Here is a 26051-nt window from a genome sequence, read left to right on the forward strand (position 1 = left end):
AGCACTTTAGGCAGCTTCATGAGATGTCCAGTGACTGAATTATTATGAATTAGTTCAGTTTTTTAACTTGCCTAAGAACTGAAGTGCAAAGGTAAATTACTATCTGCCTAATGAACCTAATGGCCTTGAATGAAAGTACTCATGTTTCCAGGATGTGTGGTTTTTGGGGTTTTTTTGTTTCCTGGTGAGATGAAGAAGTCTTAGTTGTTGGCTGTTTTTGATCCCTTGCCAATTTTGTTTAGTGTGGATCAGTTTGTTACAGACAGTGAGCATAAGTAAGCGTAGACTCAAATTCAAGTCTTCTACTGAGTTAAAACTACTTCCAACAGCCCCACCACGTGTGTTGTACAGACTTCATTACTAGCTGAATTTACTGAATGTCAGAGGAGACTGATATGTCAAAGTGAAACCTTTTAGTTCTAGAAGTTCATTAAAACATTAAAACATACCCCAGCATTGCCACAGCTGTCACTGGTCTGGGGTAGCTGTACCAGTGCCTTCTGCTGCCTGTGCTGACTCAACAGCAGTTCAGCTTTGCACTGCCCTCATCACAATATTTTAGGAAGATGGAAACTTAAGAATGGCTGAATAGAAAGCTTTTTGCCTTAGTACACCATCAGAAAGCCATTGATAGTGCTGAGAATGAAGCAAAATCAAATTTGGTCTAAGGTTAGATGCAAGCTGCACATCTTATATACACTGGCTTATTTTTTAACTGCATATTGTACCTGAGTCCCAGGTCTCCCTCTTGCAAGTTTAATCACACTTAAACCAGTGCCACACTTGCTTAGGTCTTGATTTGGATTTGTAGTTACGTGAAGCATTCTTTTAATTGGTTTAAGACGTCTTGGTAATTCTGCATATTTGTTTATTCAGATAGTATCTCAGATTTCCTGCTTGGGAAGCTAGTAAGCTTTTGATGATAATGAGGTAAATTTGCCATTGCAAAATACAAAGCTCAGAACTTTGAGGTTCTGCCAAGTATTGTGCTCTGTTAATTATTTTTTGCAATGTTGTTTTTAGGTGGCTCAAATGAAGAGCAAAGACAACAGAATTAAGCTGATGAATGAAATTCTCAATGGGATTAAAGTTCTGAAACTTTATGCTTGGGAATTAGCCTTTAGAGAGAAGGTATTAAAGATCAGACAGAAAGAACTCCAAGTCCTAAAAAAATCTGCTTACCTTGCTGCAATGGCAACCTTCACTTGGGTTTGTGCTCCGTTTTTGGTAAGTGAAACAAGTCTAGAAGTCTTCTCTCCTTTTTGGGATTGTGCTTTCCAAGGTAGTACTTGAGGGTTTCTTTTGGTTTTTTGTTTTAATGACTTGAGCCAAAATGCCCTCCAGAATGGTGGGTCCTTGAACACTTAGGGTCCACTTTTCTATGGAAAGGCACTACTGTTTTCTTTGAAACTCAGTAACAGCCAAGTTTGATGTATTCTAGAAGTGTCAAAGTATTGGAAAATAAAAACCTCCTCTGCATCTCCTCCTATTTTCAATAGAGTACTTGAGGAATCTAAGATGAAATGTATGGTCAGACTTAGGAGAATAAAAAAATAAAAAATCCCTTATTTCAAAGTGTTTCTGAGAGCAGCAGATCCTTACATAAGCACTCCTGACTGTATGGGATGTTGTGCTCCAGGAGTGTTTCTGGCTGGGATTCTCCCAGCATCTGTGTAAGAACAATATGGAAGAGGCAAAACCATTGCGTAGCCTGAGATGGCTTCAAATTCTTACTTAAAAAAAATAACAATCCATGATATGCAAAGCATCCCTCCTGTGTTTGTGGTTAGCTTACATTTCAGCTACTACAAGGGAGAGAAGAGTGACATCACATCAAAATTGCTTCAGACCCTGTTAGAACAAGGGGCCATTGCTCTTGTCTGCAGCAGCAATTAAAAGCCATGACTACATTAGGATAAAATATGTACTGTTCCAGTTGAAGGTGTTTAAGTGTACTTTCCAGTCTCAGATTCCTTCCCTGCAAACATTTTTAGTGTTTACATTATGCTCGGGGCATGATGAAAGGCAGAGAAGCAATGCCCTGGGTAGGAAGCATCGGCTGCATTCCTAAGTGAATGCTTTTCTAAAAGAAGTCTGAGATTATCTTAATATAAATACATTATTGAATGAAATTTCTAAATAAAACTCTGCAGGTGGACTCCCTGATGCTGTTCTGTGGAGGCTGAGAAGCCAGATTGGTGTAATGTGCAGCTCTGTTCCAGCACACACAGGGGATGTGTGGCGCTGGCTCTGCAGGGGCTTTGCCACTGGGGCACAACCCAAAGTGCAAGGCTGCTCTTCAGCACTTTGTTTCCTGGCTTTCTGGGTTTTTTTTTTTTGCATGTTTTGAAGAAAAAAATACTGCAAGTGCCTACTTGAAACCACTTTTGACATTGAAAACTTTTATTTCCTCTATTCCTGTTTCCAAGGCCAGGGTTTTTAAAGACATTATTTAGTAACAGTGTTGGGGAACCGCTGACTTTGCAGTACCTCCCCTGCTGCTTTGTGTGCTGATAAGGGTGTATTTCAGACTAGTTGCTGGTAACACAAGAGTGCAGACATGCTGCTTGTGAGGTTGTTCTTTGGACCCTGTCTTGTTTTTGATCTCCATGGGAGGGCTTTCTCCCTGGGATATGGTTGTCCAAACTAAGGGCTGTACAAACAAGCTACTGTGCAAGGCACAGCTGAGTCAGCTGCTGCACCAAGAACAATACATCTTCACAGCAGTCAGATTTTTTAACAGAAATACTGATGTCTTCAATGGCTGCTGTGCTTAGATGAGACTGTTCCTTAGGTGGAGAGCTCATTATTTCAAATCTGTTAGGAGGGGGGATGCCAGAGGATCATCTGCCTTGATTTCTTGTTTGAAGTGGCGGCCTGTTGGAAGAAGCTGCTGGATCTTGTGATATACTGAGGTGTGAGGGTATTATCATGGAAGAAAACACTATGAAGAGAATAGTTGTGAAAGCAAACACCTGCTTTTTCTTAGTTTTAATTTTACTATTATTCAACAATAAATTTCCTACTTATTCCACACATTATAACATGATAACATGATATACACATGATAACAATGGTTCAGTGTCATTTTCTTGTTCAGGATGAACCTGGAACAGTTCACAACAGAAAAGGCTTCGTCTGTGTAATGCAATAACATTTCAAGTTTCCTGTCCGTGATAAAACGGGCTGTATTTGGAAATCTAGGGTTGTGGTAGTTTCTACAAAATATAAAATAGGTTAGTATTGGGGTGCTTCTAACTCTTCTGTCAATATATGTTAGTGATCCAATATCTGATACTTTGAGGAGTGTTTTAAAACTGAAAGAGATAAGAAAAAAAGACCAGGAATAATTTCTCTACTTCCCTTCTCCTGCCATGTGACCACAAATAGCCCGGGACATTGTAGTTTCACCGTTGCTATGCGAGGCAAGTGAGCACTTCCCTCTATAAAAAGAGGAGCCATCAAATTCTTTTTACAACAGCAGATTTTAGTCATATGTTTGTTTTGCAAAAAGTGTTGTCAGGAGCAGAAAGTTATCAGAACATTCCTCTTTCTTTGATTTATAGTCTTCTGATTCCAGTTGTCACCTGTGTACTCGTGACTTGGTGGCTTTAAGACATGACCCTCACTATAGCCTTTACACTTGGTTTCAGGTTGCCCTGTCCACGTTTGCTGTGTATGTCATGACAGACAAGAGGAACGTTTTGGATGCTCAGAAGGCCTTTGTTTCTCTGGCATTATTCAACATCCTCAGGTTTCCACTGAACATGCTTCCTATGGTCATCAGCAGCATTGTAGAAGTAAGACTTCAGTCATTAACAAGTGTTTTTTGTGCAGAAGGAGGCCCTGGGTGGAAAGCTTACATTGCCCTGCTTAGAGAATGACCACTGGGGAAATGTGGCCACCTCTGGAAGGAACCTTGCAGTTCCTGTGTGTTAAGGGCTGTGCTAGTGAAATAGTCCCAGCTGTGGTAGGTTGGTGTTCCTTACATCACCCATATTTCCTGGGGGTTGGGAAGTGAAAGGTTGGCTACTCAAGGAACTATGCAATGGATTTAAAAGGGGTTAGGAGTGCATAATGATATAATGTGTATGTGGCACAAAACAGTGAGCACTTAAATGTAATGAGCAGAGTATAAATAGTTTTTTATCCTTTTTCCATGCAGGCCAGTGTCTCCTTGAAGCGCCTCAGGGTGTTCCTGTCTCACGAAGAGTTAGATCCAGACAGCATAGTCAGGGGTCCCATCAAGGAGGGTGAGTTTCTTTGCCTCTTGCAACTCAATGTCTGCAGGTTTTGGGTGGTTTCTTTTGTTTTTTAAAACAAAGTTGCTGCATTTTTGGTGGGTTTTGCTGATAAATTTGAGCCAGAAAACGGAGAAGGGAGTTAATAAAATTAAAATTATATAAAGGTTCTTCTTCCTTCTCAGTTTCTTTCCTCTCCATAACTGATTTTGCAGTGCTGGAGATATGCAGCTGACTTAGTTGGTATCTCTGTGTGGCTGACATTCATGTACCTCCTGGTTCCTGAGTAAGTGTAACCTTGGAACCTCCGCTTTTTTCAGTAAAAGCAGAACACAAGTTTTTGGCAAGCAGTGGGTTGTTGTTCTTCTGAAAAACTAGCTTTATACCTCTGCCCATGTGTGTTTGGATTGGCTTTGGATTGTGAGCACACAATTTAGCTGCTTGCATTGGTACTTTTATAAATACGAGCTTTCTCTTTGCAGCTGAAGGATGCATTGTTGTGAAGAATGCAACGTTTAGCTGGGCCAAAACTGATCCTCCTTTGCTGAGCAGGTAAAGATTCGTGCCCTTTATTCCACTCTGTAATCTTGCTGCATCATAAATGATCTATATTTGAATTATAAAGTACTTACAGAGAAGAGTTTATTTCCATGAAGGAAGAGAACAAATAACATCATTTCTGTATATTTTTTTTTTTAAATTGTGGTTTTATGAACTAGAGGGATTTACAGTTTATTGCATTTATGGAATGCTTAAAGGGAGGTAGCAAGTGATGTGGGGATCAAGGAGGAGAGAGCTGCAGGGATTTCAGGCTCTGGCTCTGTGCTGCAGATGGGCTGAGCTCCATCTAGAGGATGCAGCCAGGTCAGCCCCTCGCAGCCAGCTCTGCTCTGTTTTACAGCCTGGTTCTCACTGTACTCTGCTGTCCTTGACCCTGGGCTGCAGGAAGCAAACAGTGATGCAGCTACAAGCTGTGTCTTCCCTGTGCCCTGTTCCCTTCTTTAACTTTGGCTGCTTTTTCTTGGACCTTAAATGGCAAATTCTTTGGGACAAATAAACATTTATTTATTTATTTATTTATTTATATTTACATTATTTATTTACATTACATTACACTAATTTATTTATTTATTTTATTTACATTTGTGTTTATAGAATACTTCAGAGAAATCTTGGCAAGATTGGGTCACATTTTTTTTCTTTCTATTTTCTTCCCCTTTTGACTAATTACATATTAAGATTATGTTCTAAGCAGGAGGAGAACTAGGTGCTTTCTGAGTGAGAGGTTTGAGTTTTCAAACAGTTCCAGTTCCAGTGCTGAGTCAGTATTTGCAGTGGGTGTTCACATTGCACCTGGTTTTAGATGGGCAGCTCCATTGACTGTTTTAACTGTTGGGGTGTGCCAGCAAGCAAGGCTGAATTATGTGCACTTTATTTCAGCATTAATTTCACTGTTCCTGAAGGCTCCTTGGTGGCTGTTGTTGGTCAAGTTGGCTGTGGAAAGTCTTCACTGCTGTCTGCATTACTGGGGGAGATGGACAAAAAGGAAGGCTACGTGGCTGTCAAGGTGTGACATGTCTGGAGAGCTGTTCAGCTATTTGTGGGTATTGCCAGAGGGATTCTAGATTTCCAAGTGTGAAGAGGGAAGAGACAGCCTTTCAGATGAATGCACTTCTTAGCTTGCTTTCCTGGAAAACCATGTATATGCCTTAGCCTGCACTCTGTAATTGCCTGTCGAGCCTTGACCCAACAGCATCCAAATCTGTTGGTGTCAGATTTAGCCAAATAAAACAATGGAGCACTGAAAGAGGAGTGTTCTGATGAGTCTTGTTAGCAGCTGGGTATGAGATGGGGAGACCCTGTTACATATTCTCTGTGGAAGAGCAGTGTGGGGTTCTACCTCCTCAGACATCAGAGAATTACAAGGAGAGAAGGGTGCACCCAGACACCTGAACATGGGAAAAGCTGCTGTTGCAGTTTGTTCTTTCTTAGACATCAGAGCTGCACAGAGCTAACAGAGAAAAAATAACCTGGAAAGAAAATTACTTTAAGAGCAAAACAAATCTGTTGCATTTAAAAGTCTGTAGGTCTGGCCACCTTCAAAACTGTTGGGGAAAAACAAACGAGTTGAGATCTGTATCACTAATTATTAGTGTAGAAAGAGAAGGCAGAACTGATACTCAAAGCAAAATACTCTGCATTATCTCAGTCTCCTCCTTTGAAGTGACTTTTATATGAAAACCACTTCCTCTGCTTTCTGCAGAAAGCTCTTGGCAGGGGTGCATTTGTTAAACACTTGCATTCCAGATTAGACTCTTTTGTGCAGAACATAATTTATAATTATATGAAAGAAGTAATGACTTTTGACATGCAGTAATTGTGCAAACATTCTCAAAACAAATGTTTCCTCCAGGTTTATGTTAATCGTATTTTGTTTGAAGTCCTTTATTTTCCATCAATGCAGTTTGTTACATTCACTTGTAGAGAGGATTATAAAAATAACATTTTGGAGGAGGCAGGAGCCCAAGAACTACTTTGTTTGGAAATGACCGTAGGTAATTTGTGAGGTGATTAACACTGCCTGCCTCACAAAGCCCTGCTGTGCCTTGACTCTCTCTGCAGACTCTTAGCCTAAAGTACTGAACTTTATTTTTCTTGCAGGGCTCTGTAGCCTACATTCCTCAGCAAGCCTGGGTCCAGAATGCAACTCTGGAAGATAACATTATCTTTGGAAGGGAGATGAATGAGAACCGGTACAAGCGTGTGATTGAGGCTTGTGCCCTGATGCCTGATGTAGAGATTCTTCCTTCAGGAGACAAAACAGAAATAGGAGAAAAGGTATTTCACTGCCCATTCCACCATAACAGTGCTATTGCTTGTAGTTGAGGCTGTGTGACTCTTGTTTTACGTTATCTTGAAGTTGTATTGAATTTAAAACATTCAGAGCAGAAATCCTCTGGAACAAGAGGCAGATTTGAACAGTGTGTTTTCCTTCTCTTTAAGCCTCAAAGGGGAGGAAACCTGTCCTCAATTACAAATATAAAACCATCTTGTTGACAGTTTTCAATTGTCTCTAAGTTGCCACACTTATAGCATAGAAGAATATATAGAAACAGGAAGAGAAAAATCTGAACACAGCAGTTTCATTAAAAACAAGCAAAGGCCCCTCCAACCCCGCCAAAAAACCTGAATCACAGTCCACAAAAACAACCATCACCCCAAATCTGGCCCTTGGTTACCAGAGGGAGGTGTGGGATTTGGAAGGGCTGTGCAGGAGGCGGTGTCCCTGCAGCAGGAGCTCCAGGGTGTGTGTGTGAGGCTGCTGGGGGCTCTCTGAGCCACTGCTATGGCTGGGTGCAGGGCCTGCAGCTCCCAGCTGGCCACAGAACTGACAGCCCCACATGCACTAAAGCTGCAGCTTTATCTTCCTGGTTGCTCAGCAGGAGCAATTGTACACTGTGAACAGCTTGTCTCTTAGATCAGAGGCAGCACTGCAGAAATACAGCTGAGAAGAAAAGTAGCCTCTGAATGTACAGAGTTAGGTAGGACAGTCAGGGTTAATTGCTTTACAAGACTAGCAAACATAATTTCTTTTTGGCTAGCCCTTCACTGACAGAACAGAAGAGATGTGCTTCCTTGCACGAGGATTGTGACTGCTTATGTTATTGTGGTAGTGAAATTATTTGTGGAGATCTGTTTCATGCAATGTTGAAATTCCTGGAATTTAACCACTTATGACTTTCATAAACTGTAGCAAGACATCTTCTTTCAGCTGTAAATAAAGGATCATGTTTTCTTGTTTCCCCAGGGTGTGAATTTGTCTGGAGGACAGAAACAGCGAGTCAGTCTTGCTCGGGCAGTTTACTGCAATGCAGATGTCTATTTACTTGATGATCCTTTATCAGCTGTTGATGCTCATGTTGGGAAACATATTTTTGAAAAAGTTATTGGACCAAAAGGAATCCTGAAAAATAAAGTATGCTATAGGAATTCTTTTTCTTGGCTGAGTTCAAATGATTCCAAGTTTGTCAAGTTGCATATTTAGACTTCTGTTTCTAGCATCTGAAAAATTAAAAGATACTTCTGCAATTTTTAGAGGACTTTTATAAAGCACTGACATTTTTGTAGTGAAAGGTGCTTTGGTTTCTGTAATTCAAAGTTATTGGATGCAAAAATCAAGACAATGTTCTCTTAAAGTGCTGCATGCCTGTCCCTCATTACTATTCTCTTATACACAGAATTCAAGCAGTAAAGAGCAGTAGTCCAACCATGGTATTCATTAATCTGAGATGACAGAAGCCCTTTCTTTTTCTTTTGCCTTTTAGACTCGGGTTTTGGTTACCCATGCAATCAACTATCTGCCTCAGATGGATACAATTCTGGTAATGACTGATGGAGAAATCTCTGAGATGGGCTCTTACCAAGAGCTGCTGGAGCAAGATGGGGCTTTTGCTGAGTTTCTTCGTACATATGCTAATGCTGAACAAACCATGGAGAACAGTGGTAAGCTCACAAATGAACCCTTGATGTCTCTCATGTTAATAAGGGAGTTCTGTTACAGGAAAAACAGTAGTACTGGTAGGAAAGTTAAAAGAAATTACTATTTTTGTGATTGCCTATATAGGTAGAGGTGCTTATTTCTTGAGAGTGTTGAAGGTTGTGAGGTTAAACATATATTCTTAAAATTAGATAAACCTGTAACAGATCTGTAGTAAAATTTCCTCTCAGTGCAAAATTCAGATGGTAGTGAGACTGCAGAAAGGCCAGCTGGGGTTTATACACCTTTCTTGTCTCTTTTAAGATGTATCTTATTCCGAATTCCTTTGGGGATGGGGAGAAGGAGGAAGCAGCTCAGTGTTCAGCAGTTGTCCTTGACTCCTGCTCTGCTTTACAAAACAGCTATAGAGCTGCACTTGTACAGGAGTACACTTCAGATTTGTTTTTCTTTTGTCTACAGACAGTTGCAGTATTGGATTCCAACAGGGGAACTTAGTCTTTGCCTGTTTTCTTCACTGGTTTGCCTGTGGTGATTTCCTGCACTCCTGCTGAGAAGTGCAAGGGGTGCCTGCACTGGTGGCTGGGGTTAAGTTGGTGACACGAGTTTGGGAGCAGATGCTGAGTGCTGCAGGGAAGGCTTTGGGAACAAGAAGGGGCCTGAGCCTGCTTTTTCCTTTGTCTTCCATTTGGAAAACCCTTGGTTCTTTCCCATTCCCTAGAGGGAACAGAGAGGTGTTTTTTGGTATGCTGCTCATGCTGGCAAAGTGGAAATGGTGCCACATTTACCTGCACTGATGCAGCTGGGAAGTGTTAAAGATGTGTTGAAGAGCTTCCCTTGGCAAGGATCTGCTCCTGGTGCTCCTGTCAGAGTTGCCTTTGGGAGGTCTGTGATGGTCTGCCTTGCTCTCTGAAGCTCTGTGAGCCAGGCTGGCACCAGACTGCCCCTGGAGTCTGAGTGGGCAGGGTTTGTGCCTGCCTGTGCAAGGTGGCATCTTCTCCTGGCTCCCTCTTCCAAGCAGTTGGATTTGGGATGATCTGTTATCCCAAAGCTCAAGCTCAGGCTGCCCTGCTGTGGGCTGGCATTCCTCTTGGAAAGGTCTTGTGGTAGTCCCAGTTGTGGCTCTGCAGACTGGGATGCTGGTTTGGGTGGATGCTCTAAGCAGCAAATACTGCATGGGTGGGTGTCTCACTGTGGAAAGCACTGTGGGAAGAGATTCTGGGGGGAGCAGAATCAGGTTAACTTCTGTGTATTTTCTGTAGGTGCTTCTGTAGCTCCTTCAGGCACAGCTGGATTTGTTGCACTCTTCAGCATATGCTAACTGCTTCCCTAGGCAGTTACAAGTTAACTTCAGTATGAAGATTTGCCTCATTTAATAGCCTTGTTCTTTAAGTCTTTGTCTCCTCCCATTTTCAAATGTGGAAAAGTAGGTTTTGAAATCCGTTTCATTAAATTAAATTACTTTATTTTTCCATTTAATTACTGCATTTTCTTTTGGAAAGTGAGCCAGTGCTTTATCTTCTGCCATGTTTCTCTACAGTTTTCTAGTAAGAGGCTCTTCTTACTTCAGTACCACCCTGGAGATCTGGAGGGGATTGCTGTATCACAGGGTTGGTCTATTTGCAGCAAATTTGTTCATCAGTTCTAGTCAAATGATCTTCTGCCAGTGGTAAAAAGTGAAAAGTAGAGGCACTGTTTGTCTGATTCATAGGAATAATATTCATGTTTATTGAATGTGTAAAAGGTCACAATTGCTGAGAATCACAGGCTCTTGGATGAGCACAGTAGTCTGTGATGGGAATCAGACAGAGCTGGCTGGAGGGTATCTGCACACCCACTTTTAAAGGGAGGCTCCCTTATGTCTGAAGCTCTGTGTTGGCAGCCTGAGAGCCTGAGAGTGGGTTGGTGCTTTCTGGCTGGAATACATCTGCTGCTCCAAGGGTGGGAAAGCTTCTCCTCCTACCCAGCCCCTGAGGTTTGGCTGCAGCTCTGGTCCCTGTTGCCTCCCAGCCTTCCTCTCCCTTTGGGATTCCTGAGGGTTACCTCTGCCTGTGTGCTGTGCTGCTGCCTTTCCCAGCCTCAGCTTCATGGGGTTTCATCTCTGTGTGGGAAAACTGTGCTTGTGGCTTGGGATTAAAAATAGGTCTGTTTCAGCAAATTTGATCCTGCCTTGGGTTTTGTGGTTTAGGTTATCCTACTTGGATGTGAGGTTGTAAAGATTGAAAATGGTAGAGTGTGTTCTGGAAAAAAGTTAATTATATATGCTTTTAGAGTCAGATCCTTCATTAGAAGGACCGATCCAACCTCTGGAAGCAGGTAACTGTTTGCCATGTGGCTGTTTATTAGTGCTTGGCTTAGAGAAATATGAGTAGCTGCAGTTTACTTACAAGAGACTGAGTCACTGTTGGGAGAATTTTATCTGCACAGTAGAAGGTATTTGCATGGTTTGCATGTCCTTAGTTGTGTGAGCTGCAGCAGTTGGTGTGTGGCAGCTTGCAGGTAACTCAGCAGCAGCACTTCTGTATCTCAGAGGCTTCCACGAGGAAACTTTAAATTAAAGACACCCTGGACCTAGAAAGTAGTGAATGTACCAAGAGAAGTGTCATTCAGGATTGAGCCCTGAGGGTCCTTTTGTTCTCAAATGTGTATTCACTACTTACAGTTGTTCCCTTTTATACTTTCTGGGTACTTTTATCAGCACAACCCTCAATAGTGGGCTCATACCCTAAGTGTATATGTCAGATTTACTATGGCAGTCTTGAACATTTTTTTATTCTCAGGGCTAAATGCAGTATAAGCAAGAAATCTTTGTAGCCTACAACATGAAATCAAATTTGAGCTTTTAGGGGAGGATAGTTTATTTGTGGTTTTGTTTTCTTCAGGAACGTTCTAAAGCAGTATGTTGCAGGAAAGCTTGCTGTTTTTCATTATGGGAACCTTTCTAAACAAATGCTGTCAAGTGTTTAAAATAACCAGCAGTCCCATCTTAGTTTGATCTTATTCACATAAATAAGAGCTAAATAATTGAACTTTTTCACATTTTCTGCTTTTTGTCTTTTCAAGACCATGCTGAACAATTTATCTTTGAGTTTTTAAAGTAATGAACCGATACCCAGTTTGCAGACACAGAAGAGAAAGCAGTCCACCCTTAATGTGTTGATGGTCTGGTTTATGCATATATTTTGCATTCATATAAAAACATGAAAATGTTAGATCTACACATGTTTTCCTGAATATCTTTTTGAATGTATTCAGGTCAGTATCTTTGCATAAACTATCCATAGATCCTTCAAAAAAGCAAAACTCTTTGTTGCAAGTTCTGAATTAACTTTCATACATGAAAATAGAGTTCCATGTACTGACAGGTAACCTTTTAGGAGCCAGATGTTTGTTTTCTAGAAGGAAAACTGATGTAACCTGAACCTAGAAGTTTTACTACTCGTGGCACTGTATTACACTAAATTAAATTGCTCAGAAAAGGCTAATATTTCAAGCTTACAGGTTTTCTGGAGTGTTTTAGACACTTTTTTAGTGTGTTCTGTGTCTTGGTACAAGTGGAATGTTGTGGGATAACAATTCATGGAAAGATTTCTTGCTTAAAGTCATCTGATTCCTGCAGTTGCCTAAAAAAACCAGGCTTTTGCCCATTTCTTGTTGCTCAACTTTGCAGGAAGACTCAAAGTTACTAGCACATGCCTGATGTTCTTACAGCTTCACTCCATCATTTACAGAATGTCTTCTCATTGCATTTTAAAATAAAAATAACTTATAACTAACTATGTTGAAGCTGTGGTTTGAAAAGGAGTGGCTGGAGTGTGGGGTTTATTTCCATGGAGTGGATCACATGTGACTTGGTATTGCATGCTTGAACATAAAATATGTCCTCATAATTATATTGCATTACTACTGACCTACATTGGCTCAAAAAATATATGTTCACTGTCTTGGCAAATTAACCCTGTTGGGGATTTTAGGGAACTAAACTGATTTGTTCACAGGGTCAATTTTCTGTTATTATCTGTAGACTTGTGCTCCCCTCTTTGCTTGCACATTAAGACTGCCACTGGCAGTAGTTGGGATTGAAATGCAATGCCTGTGTCTCTTTGCCTAACCATTTTCATGTTTACTTTTACCTTTTCACCCTCTCAGATACAAACAGTCCATCTGCAAAGGAAGGCAAGCCTATAGAAAATGGAGTCCTTGTGAATGAAGCCCCTGGAAAGTTGATGCATAGGTGTGTGTTCTTTATTTTTTTTGATTTTGCCCCCCATCCCTTCAGTCCAGTCACTCATATGTGGATAAACAGTAATTTGATGGTTATGGTATTTGGTAGAGGAAAATATATCATGCTGGATCCAGCAGCCTGAGCAAGGCCAAGCTGGTGCTGCTCTGTGGCTCCAGGTGGAGCAGCAGGAGGTGCTCCAGCAGGCACCTGGGGCACCCACACAAACTCAGCACCACGGGGCATCATCCAGGCCCCTCTCTGGCTGAGCAGGGCCAGCTTTGCTGCTGGGAATATGTTAGGTGTGTCTTCTCAAGGTGGATCTCTGCAGTGGCTAGCTCAGTCCCTCCGTGTGCCTGGGGGCTGCCCCTGGTTCCCAGTTGCTGGCACGTGGAATTTGAACCTCTGGGGCTGCTCCCCACTCCAGGCTGGTACAGACTGCTGCATGTTCATGTCTGCACGCACAGCTCTCATGATATTCTTTCCATGTGAAGAAACTCTTGTGTAGTAGCAAGATACTGTTGTTTGGCTTGCGTAAAATGGAGGGTGTTTTATTGGCTAGTCCAGCTTTTGTGTGTGTTCCCAAGGCTTCTGCACTTGACTGCTGTCAGATGGGATGAAGTGCCAAATGAACCTTTAGTCTGACCTAATGCAGCTGCTATTGTACTTGCAATCACTCTGATTATACCTTTCCAAAACCATCTCCTAGTCTGTGCCTTATTCTTATGGTGCTCTAGAGACACTTTATTTCTGGAAGCTGATGAGTGCCTGGGAGTTAAATGGCCTGTTTTGAGGGGACTGCACGTACCCCTTTTGCTCTCCAGCAGCTGCTGGGCTGATGATGGGGTTTGGAAAAACTGGTCTTGATGGTCACAAAGAATTTTCCTTTCTGGTGTGTGATTGCAACCAAGACTTCTTTATCTGGTGACTCAGTTTCTTGCACCTGAGCATGGGTACCTGGGACCTGAATGCCATCAAGGGGCGTTAGGACACTGCACTGAGGGGACGGGGGGGCTCGAGGAATCTCTGGCCCCTGATGGCAGGTTAGGACATCTCCTAGGAGTGTAAACCTCTGACTTGGAGCTGTGGACTGTCAAAGCATAGTTGTGAGGTAGCAGCACTTCTCCAATGTGAAGCTAAGATTAAAAAATGAATGTCTTCAAACAGGCAGCTCAGTAACTCTTCAACGTACAGCAGAGACACTGGGAAGCCACAGCACCAGAGCAGCACAGCAGAGCTGCAGAAGCCTCTTGCTGAGAAGAATTCCTGGAAACTGACGGAGGCCGACACAGCAAAGACCGGGAGGGTAAGGTCTCCAGTTCCCACTTCCTGTGCCCTCTTTCAATTTTGGAAAAATCTGTTTCAGTAGAAAATAACTTCTGAAGACCGCGTAACTGGTGTGAGAATGGGCTGAACTTGCTGCTTTTTGTGTAATACTTGATGGAAGTGCCCTCTGCTTCCAAACCTGAGCCCCATGTTTGCCTGCGGGAAGAATGTTGACACAAAATTTCTGTGTGAGATGATGGGCCTGACCACATCAAAGTATAGAAGGAGAAATGAAAACCTTGCAGCTATTTCTTGGAGAGAGATTGTGACAAATTAGGTTACCTAATGAAAACTGCCCTTCAGTGTAAGGAGCTGCAATTGACTCAGATAATATAAGCCAAGTTTCCACTGTAGACATAAGTATCGAATCTCAGGATAACCAGGGCTTTTTGAAAAGCCTGAGACTGAAGTTCCTGGGAAAATGGCAGTTCCAGCTCCTAGCAATGTTGCTTGAATCCAAGCTTGGATTGCTTGTTGTTGGTTAAAGATAGCTCATAGGATACAAGCCATGTGGAGCAAAGGTTGGTTTAAAGGCTTTATAATCTTGTGGTACAGAGAGCCAGAAACTGGAACTCCTCTGTGAAGTGTTTGGCTCTGCTACTGATGCTCTGTGTTACTTCAGGCAGCTCCCTCCCTACTCCTCCCTTCCCTTGGATGACAAGGGAGGGATGATGTGTGCCTGCCCTGAGGGAATGTTGGATTTGGCATGTCTCCATAGAATGCTCTGCAGCATGTGTTCCCAAGCAGTGGCTCTCTGGAGTGCAGCTGCTGTGTTGTCATGGCCTCATGGAGGGATACTGACTTTAAATAGGTGTTGGAGAAGGGGGAGTTGCTGGTTTTGAAACTTTGCTGCAAAATGAGTATTTCTTTTCTTCTGTCTTCAGGTAAAGGCATCAGTGTACTGGGAATACATGAAAGCCATTGGACTCTTTATGTCTTTCTTGGCCATTTTCCTCTTTGTGTGTACTCATGTAGCCTCCCTGGCTTCCAACTACTGGCTGAGTCTATGGACAGATGATCCTGTTATCAATGGGACACAGCAGAACACAACTCTCAGACTGGGAGTATATGGAGCTCTGGGAATTTCTCAAGGTTTGCTTGGTCTTGTGTATTTTAAGATTTGCTGATTCAGTGCTTCTACTGTTCTTGGTGCCTGCAGCAGCATTTTGCTAAGGATTTGAGTGTGGGTTTTCATAGAAAAATGAAAAACCTGAATTAAAAAAAACCAACCAGATCAACCCATACAATTATTCAGTTACAAAATGTGTTTTTAATTTAATTTGTAAATGAAATTTCTCAAAGTGAGAAGTGATTTTCTGGCTGATGAGCCAGAATTGTGACAAAATGTCTGAACTCAGAAGTGTCTCCTTGGCCTGTCAGCAGACTGTGCTGGCCTGGTCTGCAGGGGCAGTTTGTCACGGGAGGCTGTGGCTGTGCTGCCTCCCTGCAGCCCCAGCCTGGCTCAGCTGCCCTGGCTGGGGTTTGCTCTGGCTGCTTGTAGCTCCATCCAGGGCACTGTGGGGAGGCTGCTTCAGTGATGCTTTGTTTTGTGTCCTCTTTGTGGTTTAAAGTGTGTTTGCCATGAAACCAAACACCCCAAGTACCCCACTTCAGAACTGCCATGAAAATCCCACATTAAAAAACAAATGCCAAGTGCAAATTCAGTGATTTTTTGCTCAGAAAAAGTGTTCAAATATTACACAATTTTTTGTAAAGGAGAAGCAATGAAAGGAATGTGATGTTTTCACTGCTTTTATTTTTTTTTAACTGCTTGACATATTTGCTGAAGTGAACCCTAGTTCTCAGGATTATTGTACTAGAGACATACTAATGCTAAATGATGAGAAAATGAGGAAAATGTTTTGTGTGAGAGGTGGCAGCAGTTAATAATGAGTCTCCTTTTCTAGGTGTTTCTGTGTTTGGCTACTCAATGGTTGTGTCCATAGGAGGAATCTTTGCATCACGACACCTGCACCATAACCTGCTGCACAATGTCCTCAGGTCTCCAATGAGCTTCTTTGACCGTACTCCCAGTGGGAACCTGGTGAACCGTTTCTCCAAGGAGATAGACACCATTGACTCTGCCATTCCACCCATCATCAAGATGTTCATGGGCTCCACATTTAATGTGATTGGGGCTTGTATCATCATTCTGCTGACCACACCTATAGCTGCTGTCATTATCCCACCCCTGGGACTTTTCTACTTTTTTGTGCAGGTAAAGGGTGTTACCTGGAGGAACCAGGACCAGCAGTCACATCCTGTGTTATTTCATACAGTTCTTACCCTGCAAGGATAAGGAAGGATTTTAATGTGTTGGATTTGAGTCATACTTGACTGACTGTGCTTTGCATGGTTTACTGATAATCTGACGTTAGCACAGCATTTCCTTCCTTTGTCAAGTGTAAAATGACTTCTGTGAAGAAGTTAATCCTTTAATACCTGCTTTCTAAAAATGCCATTAGATTTTGTGGCAAATTTTGCACAGCTTGTTGCTCAGAGTCCAAATACAGAAAACACTGGCTTTTCCAAAAGTTCTGTCCAAACATTAGAGTAGCCTTTAGAGGGGGATGTGTGTGTATTGCTCATGTGCCTGTTTAATCAGAATATTGTCTACAGAGCAAGAGAGTGGATGGCAGCCTTTCATTCCTGTCCTGTGTGGGCAGGATGTGCTTGCTTCACTCTGGCTTTACTCCTAGAAACTGGTGGAGCCAGCACTGATGGAAGAGAAGCAGCTGGGGTTTGATTTTGGCTCTTGAATTTGTAAATCCTTTTGGCTCCTTTAGTAAACCTTCAAGTGGCGATATGTGTGTTTTATACTGTTGAACTAAACTTGCTGATAGAAGAAAGAGCAGAAAATGGCTCTGGTATGAGATGGGCTGACTGGTGGTTGTTTAAAGTCAGCAGTGTGTACATAATGGTCCTTTAGGCCTAGAAATGTTGGAGAAGGTGCGTATTCCCATGTGTGAGCTGGATCTCTGTCACTAACAGCCCAGATGGCAGGGCACTGTTTATGATTCCCCTTGTCTTTCCAGACACAGTCTGGACGTAACCATAATTGTCATACTCTAATTTGCAGAGATTTTATGTGGCCACTTCACGGCAGCTCAAGCGCCTCGAGTCTGTCAGTCGTTCTCCTGTGTATTCCCACTTCAACGAGACTCTCCTGGGAGTCAGCGTCATCCGAGCCTTTGAGGAGCAGAAACGTTTCATCAAGCAGAATGACATGAAGGTGGATGAGAATCAGAAAGCTTATTATCCAAGCATTATTGCAAACAGGTACCAGTGGGGCTGCAGTGTGGAACAGCAGTTACCTGGGGAGGATGTGGATCTGCTGGCTGTGCTCCTTATCAGTCACAGCTTTGGCATGCTTGTCCAGGGCAGGGAATCCTGTGTGGGTAAATCCATTTCAGAGATGATTTGTTCAAACTTCTGTGATGAAATTAAAATTACTTCTGAATCTCTTACCTTTCTGAGAGTTCCTGCCTTGCTTCTGGATTTTATTCTTTTAAAAGTTTTGATTTATTGATCCCTATGTTCAGAATTCAGTTGTAGTTAAGACAGGAATTTATGCACCTTAAAGACTCATTAATTTTGGATGCCTCTAAGTTCACATGCTGATGAAGCAGAACCTCACAGATCTTTCAGTGCCTGCATCACCAGCAGGACACACATGCCATATATTAATCTAACAAAAAAAAAGGATGTGTGACAGACCCTTTGTTGTCCCCCTGATCTCTGTGGTACTAGAAAGTACTAGAAAGATGTTTTTGTGCCTTGCAGGTGGCTGGCTGTCCGTCTGGAGTACGTGGGGAACTGCATTGTCCTGTTTGCAGCACTGTTTGCAGTGATTGCACGCAGCAAACTCAGCCCAGGGCTGGTTGGCCTCTCAGTGTCCTACTCACTGCAGGTAATTTGAATTTAGAAAATTTGAAGTTAGAAAATGCCTTTTCTAAAAAGAGCAAAACCTCTGAGTCAGACTGCACCAGAAAGTCAGAACCTTGATACAGCTCTGGATGGAAACCTAACATAGGGAACATAGAAAATAATTGCAAATAGTATCTGAGAAGATGTGGGAAGTTTCTTCTGTGCTTTCCCTGTGGGAGGGGATGTGGCCAAGGTCCTGTGCATCTTAAAGGCTTTCATCCTGTCCAGCACTGATCAGCCAAGATCTTGCCTGTATTTATGCATTCCATGAAATTGCAATGCTTTGGTTGTTCCATGTTTTTCATTTAGTGCAGGTAACCTGTTTGGTGTAAACTACTCCCTGACTACTTTCCTCCTTGCAGATCACAGCGTACTTGAACTGGCTGGTTCGCATGTCATCCGACCTGGAAAACAACGTTGTTGCTGTTGAAAGAGTCAAAGAATACTCTGAGATGGAGAAGGAGGTACATTGGGTTGTCCTCCACACTTGTGGAAGCCAGTGCCCTGTTCTGAGGTCTCAGCTGGGGGTGGGCCTGTGCTGTGAGCTCAGGGGTGGGACAGGGCTGTGAGTGCCTGCCAGGGAGGGGCTGGCTCTCAGTGGGAAGTTCCTGTTGGTGCTTTTGTGGTGTATCCACTGGTATTTACACTGTGCCATTTAGGAAATGTGCTTTTATGTTCAAGGCTAAGCAGTAGGGCAGCACAAATGTTTTTGTTTCCTAAGTCTTTAAACGATGTTTTTATTTGTTTCTCTTTTTGCACTCAATATGGGGAATAAAAAGGTTTTACTTTTTTTTTTTTTTAATTCAAATCACATAACTCATTTAATCTGCAGTTATTCTCTTTATGGTTATGGAATTCCCTGGGGCTTCCCTTTGCCTTGCCTGTCACTTGAACCTGACCTGGGACACTTTTTGCAACCGAACATTATGAAGATCCTTCCTTGAATTTTTTTAAGTTCTGGTAGCAGACCAGTGTTTGTACATGTAAGAGCCTTTTCATTTGGCAGTGGCAGTGAATGCAGTGGGGTGTGTTCTTTCCTCTTTCACCTCTGTGGGAAGCTGAGGCAGCAGCTTTTTACCAGCTTATTAATGTTTTAGTGCACAGTCTCAGCTAAACTGCTTCTAGTTGCATGTGTGGCTGCCCCGGAGGTTTCCTCGCCCCACCGTGGGTGTACAGACAGGTTGTTTGAATTTGTGCTGCCTGCATGATTCTGCCATTGGTAAGAGGAAGGTTTATCCAGCAAACAGGACTTGAGATAGCCAAGCCCTTGGCTACTCACACCATTTCATCTGTCTTGAGACAGCTCTCTCCCTCTCATCGCAGTTCCTTTTGCAAATTATCCCCTAAGAAGGATTTTTCTTAGTTGTAATCTGAGTCCTCAGAGCCCATGTTGGTTGAAGCAGGGTTGATCAGAGGTGTTTGTGTGGCTCTTTCAGGCTGAGTGGAGGATTGAGCAAACAGCCCCAGCCAGTAGCTGGCCCGAGGAAGGGAAGGTGGAGTTCCGAGGCTATGGTTTACGCTACCGTGACGACTTGGACCTGGTTCTGAAAAACATAAATGTTACCATCAGTGGAGGGGAAAAGGTAAGGACTGAATTCATAGAAGCATGTTGAGTTCACAGGTCTTCATGTAAAAGTAGAAGAGAGGTTTAATAATCTGTACTGTTATGTGTCTGGGGTTCTTAAGAACTAGAAAAAGCTTCTGTGGAATCAGCCCTGCTAGCTGCAGATATTGTGGCCTCTCAGCCTTTGCAAGATCTGCATCATGGATAAAAGACACTTTTGTGGGGCTGCCAAGTATCATTTGGCCTGGTTTCTTTGGGAGGTGAGGTTTATCCTGTCTTGTCTCCTCTTCCCAGGGAATTTTGCTAGTTTGTTTGCCATAAGCAAAGAGGAGTAGGTTACAGAGAGATTACGTTAATTATAATATCAGGAAAATACTGTACAGTAAATGGGGGGAGCCTCATCTAGTGAGGCAGCAGCTGCAAGATGAAACTGCAGGAAAAAATGGGACTTCAGATTCTCTGGACCTGGCCAAGCTGATCTGTGTGTTTCTCCTCCTGCTTCCTTTCCCATGCACTCACACATGTCCCACCCCAGTCCTGTGTGGATTCTCTGATGTCTGTTAATAGTGTGATCTTGCACAGCAATATTAAAAATAGCTGTGATAGATCTACTATCCAGCTTCCTTATTTGTGGTAGCCAACTGAGCATTTGTTCTCTCCCAGGTGCACACTTTCTGCCTACAAATATGGGCAGAATGCTACCTCAAGTGGTTAGAATGGGCAGATGGCAAGAAGTGTATCAGCCAAGCAAAGTAGCAATCTTTTATATTTGAAAAGAATTATCGAGTCTTCAGTCTAACTGGGAAGTAAAACACACAGTGTGAAACTGAATGCTTTTGGTGTGTGGATAACCCCAGAAGTATGACAGTGTGTCGGTTTCACTTGGCAATGCTTTAACTCTTTCCCAGAGTAAGGTGTTCTTGTATTTCTTCCCAACAGATAGGAATAGTTGGAAGAACAGGAGCTGGAAAATCCTCACTTACTTTGGGTTTGTTTCGGATTAATGAAGCAGCCGAAGGGGAAATTATTATTGATGGGATTAATATTGCAAAGATAGGGCTGCATGACTTGCGGTTCAAGATCACCATCATCCCTCAGGTAGGTGCAAAATCCTGCCACTACCACAACTCCTTGGCACTCCTTTTGCACTCCAGTGCTGTTTCCATAAAGCACAGAGGAGAAAATTGTTATTCCTCTTCTGATCTGTGCTATGAAATTCGGTCACTTCAGCTTGCTCTTTCACAGACTTGAAGCCAAGCTTTTTTCCCTAGGCTGGTTTCAATTTGCCTGTGCCAGGTAACAAGTAGGAACTTGGCTGAGCCATGTTGTGGAAGCAAAAACTTGGCCTCTGGATTCAGGAGTTGATCACTTACAACTACAGACAGCTCAGCCTGAGTGGGAAGGGCTGATCCCAGCTGAACACCTGCTTGGAATCCCTTTGTGAACTGGGCACAAAGTGTGCTATCAGGGCTGTTCTTGCACAGAAACCTGTATATAACCATCCTAGTCTAGCCCAGCAGCTGTGGGTTTGATAGTCCTAAACATTTGGAAATACAGCTTTATGAGCATTGGATTTAGTCTCAAGTGTTTTTGTTCTTACTGTGTAGCCTTTATTGCCTGTTCTGATTCAAAGTAAGACTATAAAGTGTGCTGTTTTGAATTACCATTGCAGAACACTGGCAAAAACAAGTGAGCTCACAGTAAAAGGTTTTCTGCACCACCTCTTTTGGAAATCTCGGGGGGGAACTCTGCTTTCTCCTTTTGATTGTTTTGAATCAGTATTTGCAAAGTAGTATTTCTCCCTGTCTGAGAAAGGAGAGAGAAAAAAGAGTAATTTCATTGATACTGCAGCTGAAGAGTTTTAAAATATTTACAGATTATTAATTCCTTAAGAAGTGAAAAGTTAACTGGTAGTCTGTGCTGACAGAAGGTTGGGCAGGGAGGGCCTCTTTTTTAGCCTAGAGGTCCAGTAAAAGGAAAGTTGGCTGGAGTTTGGGTGTTTTGGTTTGTTTGTTTTGTTGGGTTTTTTTCTGAATTCATGAGTTACTGACTAATGGAAAGGTCTGGACTGCAAGAATCTGCAAAGGGAAAAGGTCAGGCCCCAAGAAGAGTAAGGAATAAGAGTGAGGGAGAAAGCATTTTACTGGAAAAAGATGAGCCCTCACTTCGAAATTCAGTATGTTAGCTTGCTTGCAACTGCATCTGTACATGTTGTTTCCTTTTGTAATCTAAGAAATATTTTTGGAGCAGTTGCCATTTTCTGTGTACGTTGTCAATTACCTCTTTCCACGACCAGGATCCAGTATTGTTTTCTGGCTCTCTGCGTATGAATCTTGATCCTTTTGACCAACATTCTGACGAAGACATCTGGAGATCTTTGGAATTGGCTCACCTGAAGAACTTTGTATCATCCCTTCCTGATAAACTGAATCATGAGTGTTCTGAGGGTGGTGAGAACCTCAGGTGGGTCAAAGAAATTGTGTGCTGAACTGAATCATAGTGTGCTTGTGAATGTTCTAATGCCCCAGCCCTGTTTGAGAATCTGGGGAGGCAGCTGGAGAATTCTTAATGTGTGACCAGGCAATCGACCAACTAGGTTTCATTCAACATGTTTTCAGCTCTTGAGTTTGGGATTTCAAATAATTTAAGAAATACTTTGAATGCTGAGAGTTTTGTCAGCTTGGGCAGCCTTGGAAAGCATTTAAGCAGCAGCAGTTATTCTAAGGAAGCTGTTCACTTGCTATTTGCACCTTATCAGGGTTTTATATGTTCAGTTTGTAGACCATTTAAACCATTTTAAATCCAGTTCTCACCACTGCACTCATTCAGTGAATCAGCCTGCTGCAGTTATTCTGAAATCACTTGTATTCTCTTACTACATTGCCAGGGCCTCATTTGAGGGGGTGTAGTTTCAGATGCTGTTAGATATTCTGCCGGGAAATAGTAAGACCCACCTTATCTTTAGAATAAGGAATTGAACAGGTTTCAAAATTAATTCTAATAAATGCTCTAAACTTGTTCTGACTTTTCTCCCCACCTTCCCATCCCATCTGTGCAGTGTGGGACAGCGCCAGCTGGTGTGCCTGGCACGGGCTCTGCTCAGGAAGTCCAAAATCCTGGTTCTAGATGAAGCCACAGCTGCTGTTGATCTTGAAACTGATAAGCTCATACAGTCAACTATAAAGTCTCAATTTGAAGAATGTACTGTATTAACTATAGCACATCGTCTGAACACAATCATGGACTACACGAGGTAAAGTGATGCTGTTTTTATTGTGCTGAATGTGTGCCCTGTGCTCCACTTAAGTGGGAATCTGTGTGAGTTGGATGTTTCCTGGTTCGTTTTATAGGTGCCTCTGCACAGAGTTGGTGGAATTCCTGCTTTGAGTGGTAGGGTGTGTGTGTTCTGGCTGTGCTTGGCCTGGGGAGCTCCCCTTGTCCCTCTGTCACACTGCTGTTGTGCTGTTCCTGGCTGGGCAAACGGGGAAGGGGAGAGAGGCAAGGACAGGAGTCTGTTCCTGGATCTTGCTTTAATTTAAGCACAGACAGCATAGGGAGTCCAAAGGGGCAGATCCTGCCCTCTCAAGTTTATTTGGTGTTTTGCTTTCCATCACTTCTGGTTATAGTTCATACAAGCCTCCCTCATGCTTGGCTGCCTTGCTCAGGTATGGTTGAAGGCCAAGTTGTTGTCTCATATTTCAGTTTTTGCCTCTCTTGTCCCTTTATCACAGAATGGCAAAGTGACCAGTGGTAGGATTTCAGTGTACTTTTGTAGCCCTCTGTTTGTGCTGTCAGTAGTTACAGACGAGAGAGAGGAGCACTGCCAGCAGGGGAACACCCAGCTCAGCCATGGCAGTGGTGACACCAGGCAGCAGCCAGGGGCACGGTGACCATCTCTGCAGTGCCTTGCCCTCTGTGGGGGGAGCTGGAACAGGGTTTTAGCAGTGAGCACTGACTTGGTGGACTTCCTTGTGCCAGTCACATGTTTTTGTTTGGCACAGAAGCTGTGTGACAGCAGTTGGTGTGGAGAAGTGTTAAGGGAAGGTTATCCCAGCTCTTGCAGGGTCTTACAGGCCCTCACACACTTTGACAAGAAGTGCTGCCAGCTCACTTCTGGCTGGCTCAGAGTGCAGGGCTGGTTGCCTCCTCTGCAGGAGATGGGTATCCATGTGCCACATGAACAGTCACCACACAGAACATCTGCACAGAGGTGGGGAAGGACAGTGAGAACCTCAGCCTGTTCACACTCAGCACTGTCTTCACTTGCAAATAATGGTCATGCTGCAGTCTCTGTACACATATATCCATGTTCAATGGCTTTCTGGATCTTCTTGTGACCCTTTTTTCTTCTTTTTTTTTTTCCATCTCCTTGTTTTACAGAGTTTTAGTCCTGGAGAGAGGAGAAGTGGTGGAGTGTGGTACCCCAGACCAACTACTTCAGGAAAAAGGCATTTTCTATACCATGGCCAAAGATTCAGGCTTGGTGTAACACTTGAAGTTGGCTATTAACTGTGGGGAAGTGGGAGGTGATACATCTGGAGAATTGTAAGGTCCCCTGAGCTGGACTGAAGCGCACAGCTGAGTTTCAGAAACAGTGAAGTTAGCCAGAGCATGGCAATGGAAATAACACAAAGATGCAATTTTTTTCTTTTTATTTTAATATCTCCTTAGTATTGATTTTAGCCACCTTTAGGAGAAGCTCATACACTGTGCAAGAAACTTGAGAGAATCCAATTTTTTCCCTGCAATCTGTCATTATATGCTTAAATGTTCGGCAGAGTGATTCATCAGAGAAGTTCAGAAAAGCTTTCTTCTCATCTGCTCTTATGTTCTGAAGTTCTCTCCCCCTTTTTTTTGTTTAAATTGTTTTTGTTTAAAACATTTTTGCAAATGTTAGTTATTTACTTGTTTATGGATTCCTCCTTTCATGAGCCATCTATTGTGGGATGCACTTGGAACATCTTGTGGCATATAGTACTATAGTCCAAAGATTTTTTTCTTCTTGTGAAATAAAATGTGTGCCAGACTTTCTCATTATGGCATTTACTGTACCTGGTTAATGCTTTATGCATTGTCCTAAAGGTTTCATGTGTTTACAGTGTAGAGCAGCAAGTTCACTGTCACGTCAGTAGTGCTGCTGTGAGAAAGCACAGTCAACTTCAAAGCAGTATTTAAACATGTCTAGACTGACAATCACTCCAGAACCAAATTGTGCAGCAGTTGGTGTGTTGGCTGTGTGCAGTCCCTGATGCTACACCCAGCTCACTCAGGAATTGTGACTGGGGTGTGCCCAGTGCTGGTGACAGCTGTGGGGACGAGGCTGAGCACTGAGGATTCGCCCCAGCAGAGGCTGCAGGCTCAGGGTGGCGTTGATTGTAACACCCTAGGCTTTGGCAGTTCTGTGCTTTCATAGCAGCTCTGCCACATCAAGGACCATTAGCCTTATATCAAAGAAACATGCCCTTCATGCTGCTGCTCTTGCCTCTTAAATTTTGTGGGAAAATGTTCTGTTAAAGTTGCTTTATAAAAAAAATTAGTGTTTTTAAAGTTGTGTGTCAAAAGGGTCTAACAATTAAAATGGCAACAGAGTCTGGTTTTGAGATCCGTGTTGAATTTTCATGTTTTTGTGGCAAGAAAAAAGTTACTTTTCTAATGTTCTGATTAGTCTTATTTTAAAGGAAAATGCTGGAAGAAAGCAAACTAAGTCAGATGGATCCAAATACTCAGCACTGAGAATGTGGACCTCTATGATTGATATTACTGACCTTAGTACTAGATAATTGTTGTCCTTAGAGTAAAGCTATTTATTTTTTTTGTAAATTATGACTCTGAAATTGAATAGACTGAAAATTTCTTTGGTATTTTTTGTAATGACAATGCAAATATTTGCAAAGAACTTGCAGTAAAAATTTGTTTGAAAGAAAACGTGTTATTTCTTGCCTTGTGTTTGACAAAGGGTTTGCTTTGTCAGTTCAGCTTTTTGCCTTGCAAATGGAAGTTATTGGTCCTGCTTAGACTAATCATCCTGCTTGGCCAGATGTCTGGGGTTTTTAGGGTGGTGGGTAAGGAGCCACGAGTGTAGGTAACTGTGCTGTGGTAGGGCTGGATTGTTTTGTGGTTTGCTGAGCAGACCAGGTCAATGATGGATCAGCAGAGCAGGAGTCACAGTGGACCTCTGTCACCCGCAGTGGTGTCCATGGCCTGTGTCTGCCACATCTCTGACTAGGTGTGACTTTTCTGTGGAAATGGAATGAGCAGGGGCTGACTGGGGAGTTT

General features: G+C 42.7%; 1 protein-coding gene across 2 annotated transcripts in view; it reads left to right on the top strand.

Annotated features, from left to right (window-relative positions):
• ABCC1 (ATP binding cassette subfamily C member 1 (ABCC1 blood group)) overlaps nt 1-25700 on the top strand; it is a 45815-nt gene extending 20115 nt beyond the window's left edge. The window contains exons 12-32 of one of the 2 annotated variants that reach the window (XM_014252678.2): nt 1024-1227; nt 3654-3800; nt 4166-4253; nt 4724-4793; nt 5682-5808; nt 6903-7079; nt 8050-8217; nt 8567-8744; nt 11008-11052; nt 12886-12970; nt 14126-14264; nt 15169-15376; nt 16192-16502; nt 17364-17563; nt 18068-18194; nt 18574-18675; nt 19648-19794; nt 20715-20873; nt 22072-22238; nt 22834-23028; nt 24156-25700. In XM_014252678.2, coding sequence (XP_014108153.2) covers nt 1024-1227; nt 3654-3800; nt 4166-4253; nt 4724-4793; nt 5682-5808; nt 6903-7079; nt 8050-8217; nt 8567-8744; nt 11008-11052; nt 12886-12970; nt 14126-14264; nt 15169-15376; nt 16192-16502; nt 17364-17563; nt 18068-18194; nt 18574-18675; nt 19648-19794; nt 20715-20873; nt 22072-22238; nt 22834-23028; nt 24156-24264 — 3153 coding nt within the window. In that variant the 3' untranslated portion in view covers nt 24265-25700. The remainder of the gene's footprint in view (nt 1-1023; nt 1228-3653; nt 3801-4165; nt 4254-4723; nt 4794-5681; nt 5809-6902; nt 7080-8049; nt 8218-8566; nt 8745-11007; nt 11053-12885; nt 12971-14125; nt 14265-15168; nt 15377-16191; nt 16503-17363; nt 17564-18067; nt 18195-18573; nt 18676-19647; nt 19795-20714; nt 20874-22071; nt 22239-22833; nt 23029-24155) is intronic. The other variant, XM_014252679.2, reaches the window with a different exon arrangement.
• Nucleotides 25701-26051: the final 351 nt, after the last annotated feature.

This window comes from Pseudopodoces humilis, chromosome 18 (genome assembly GCF_049639895.1).
Source record: "Pseudopodoces humilis isolate 2021_Gansu_Grassland_sample_001 chromosome 18, ASM4963989v1, whole genome shotgun sequence".
NCBI classification, from domain to species: Eukaryota; Metazoa; Chordata; class Aves; order Passeriformes; family Paridae; genus Pseudopodoces; species Pseudopodoces humilis.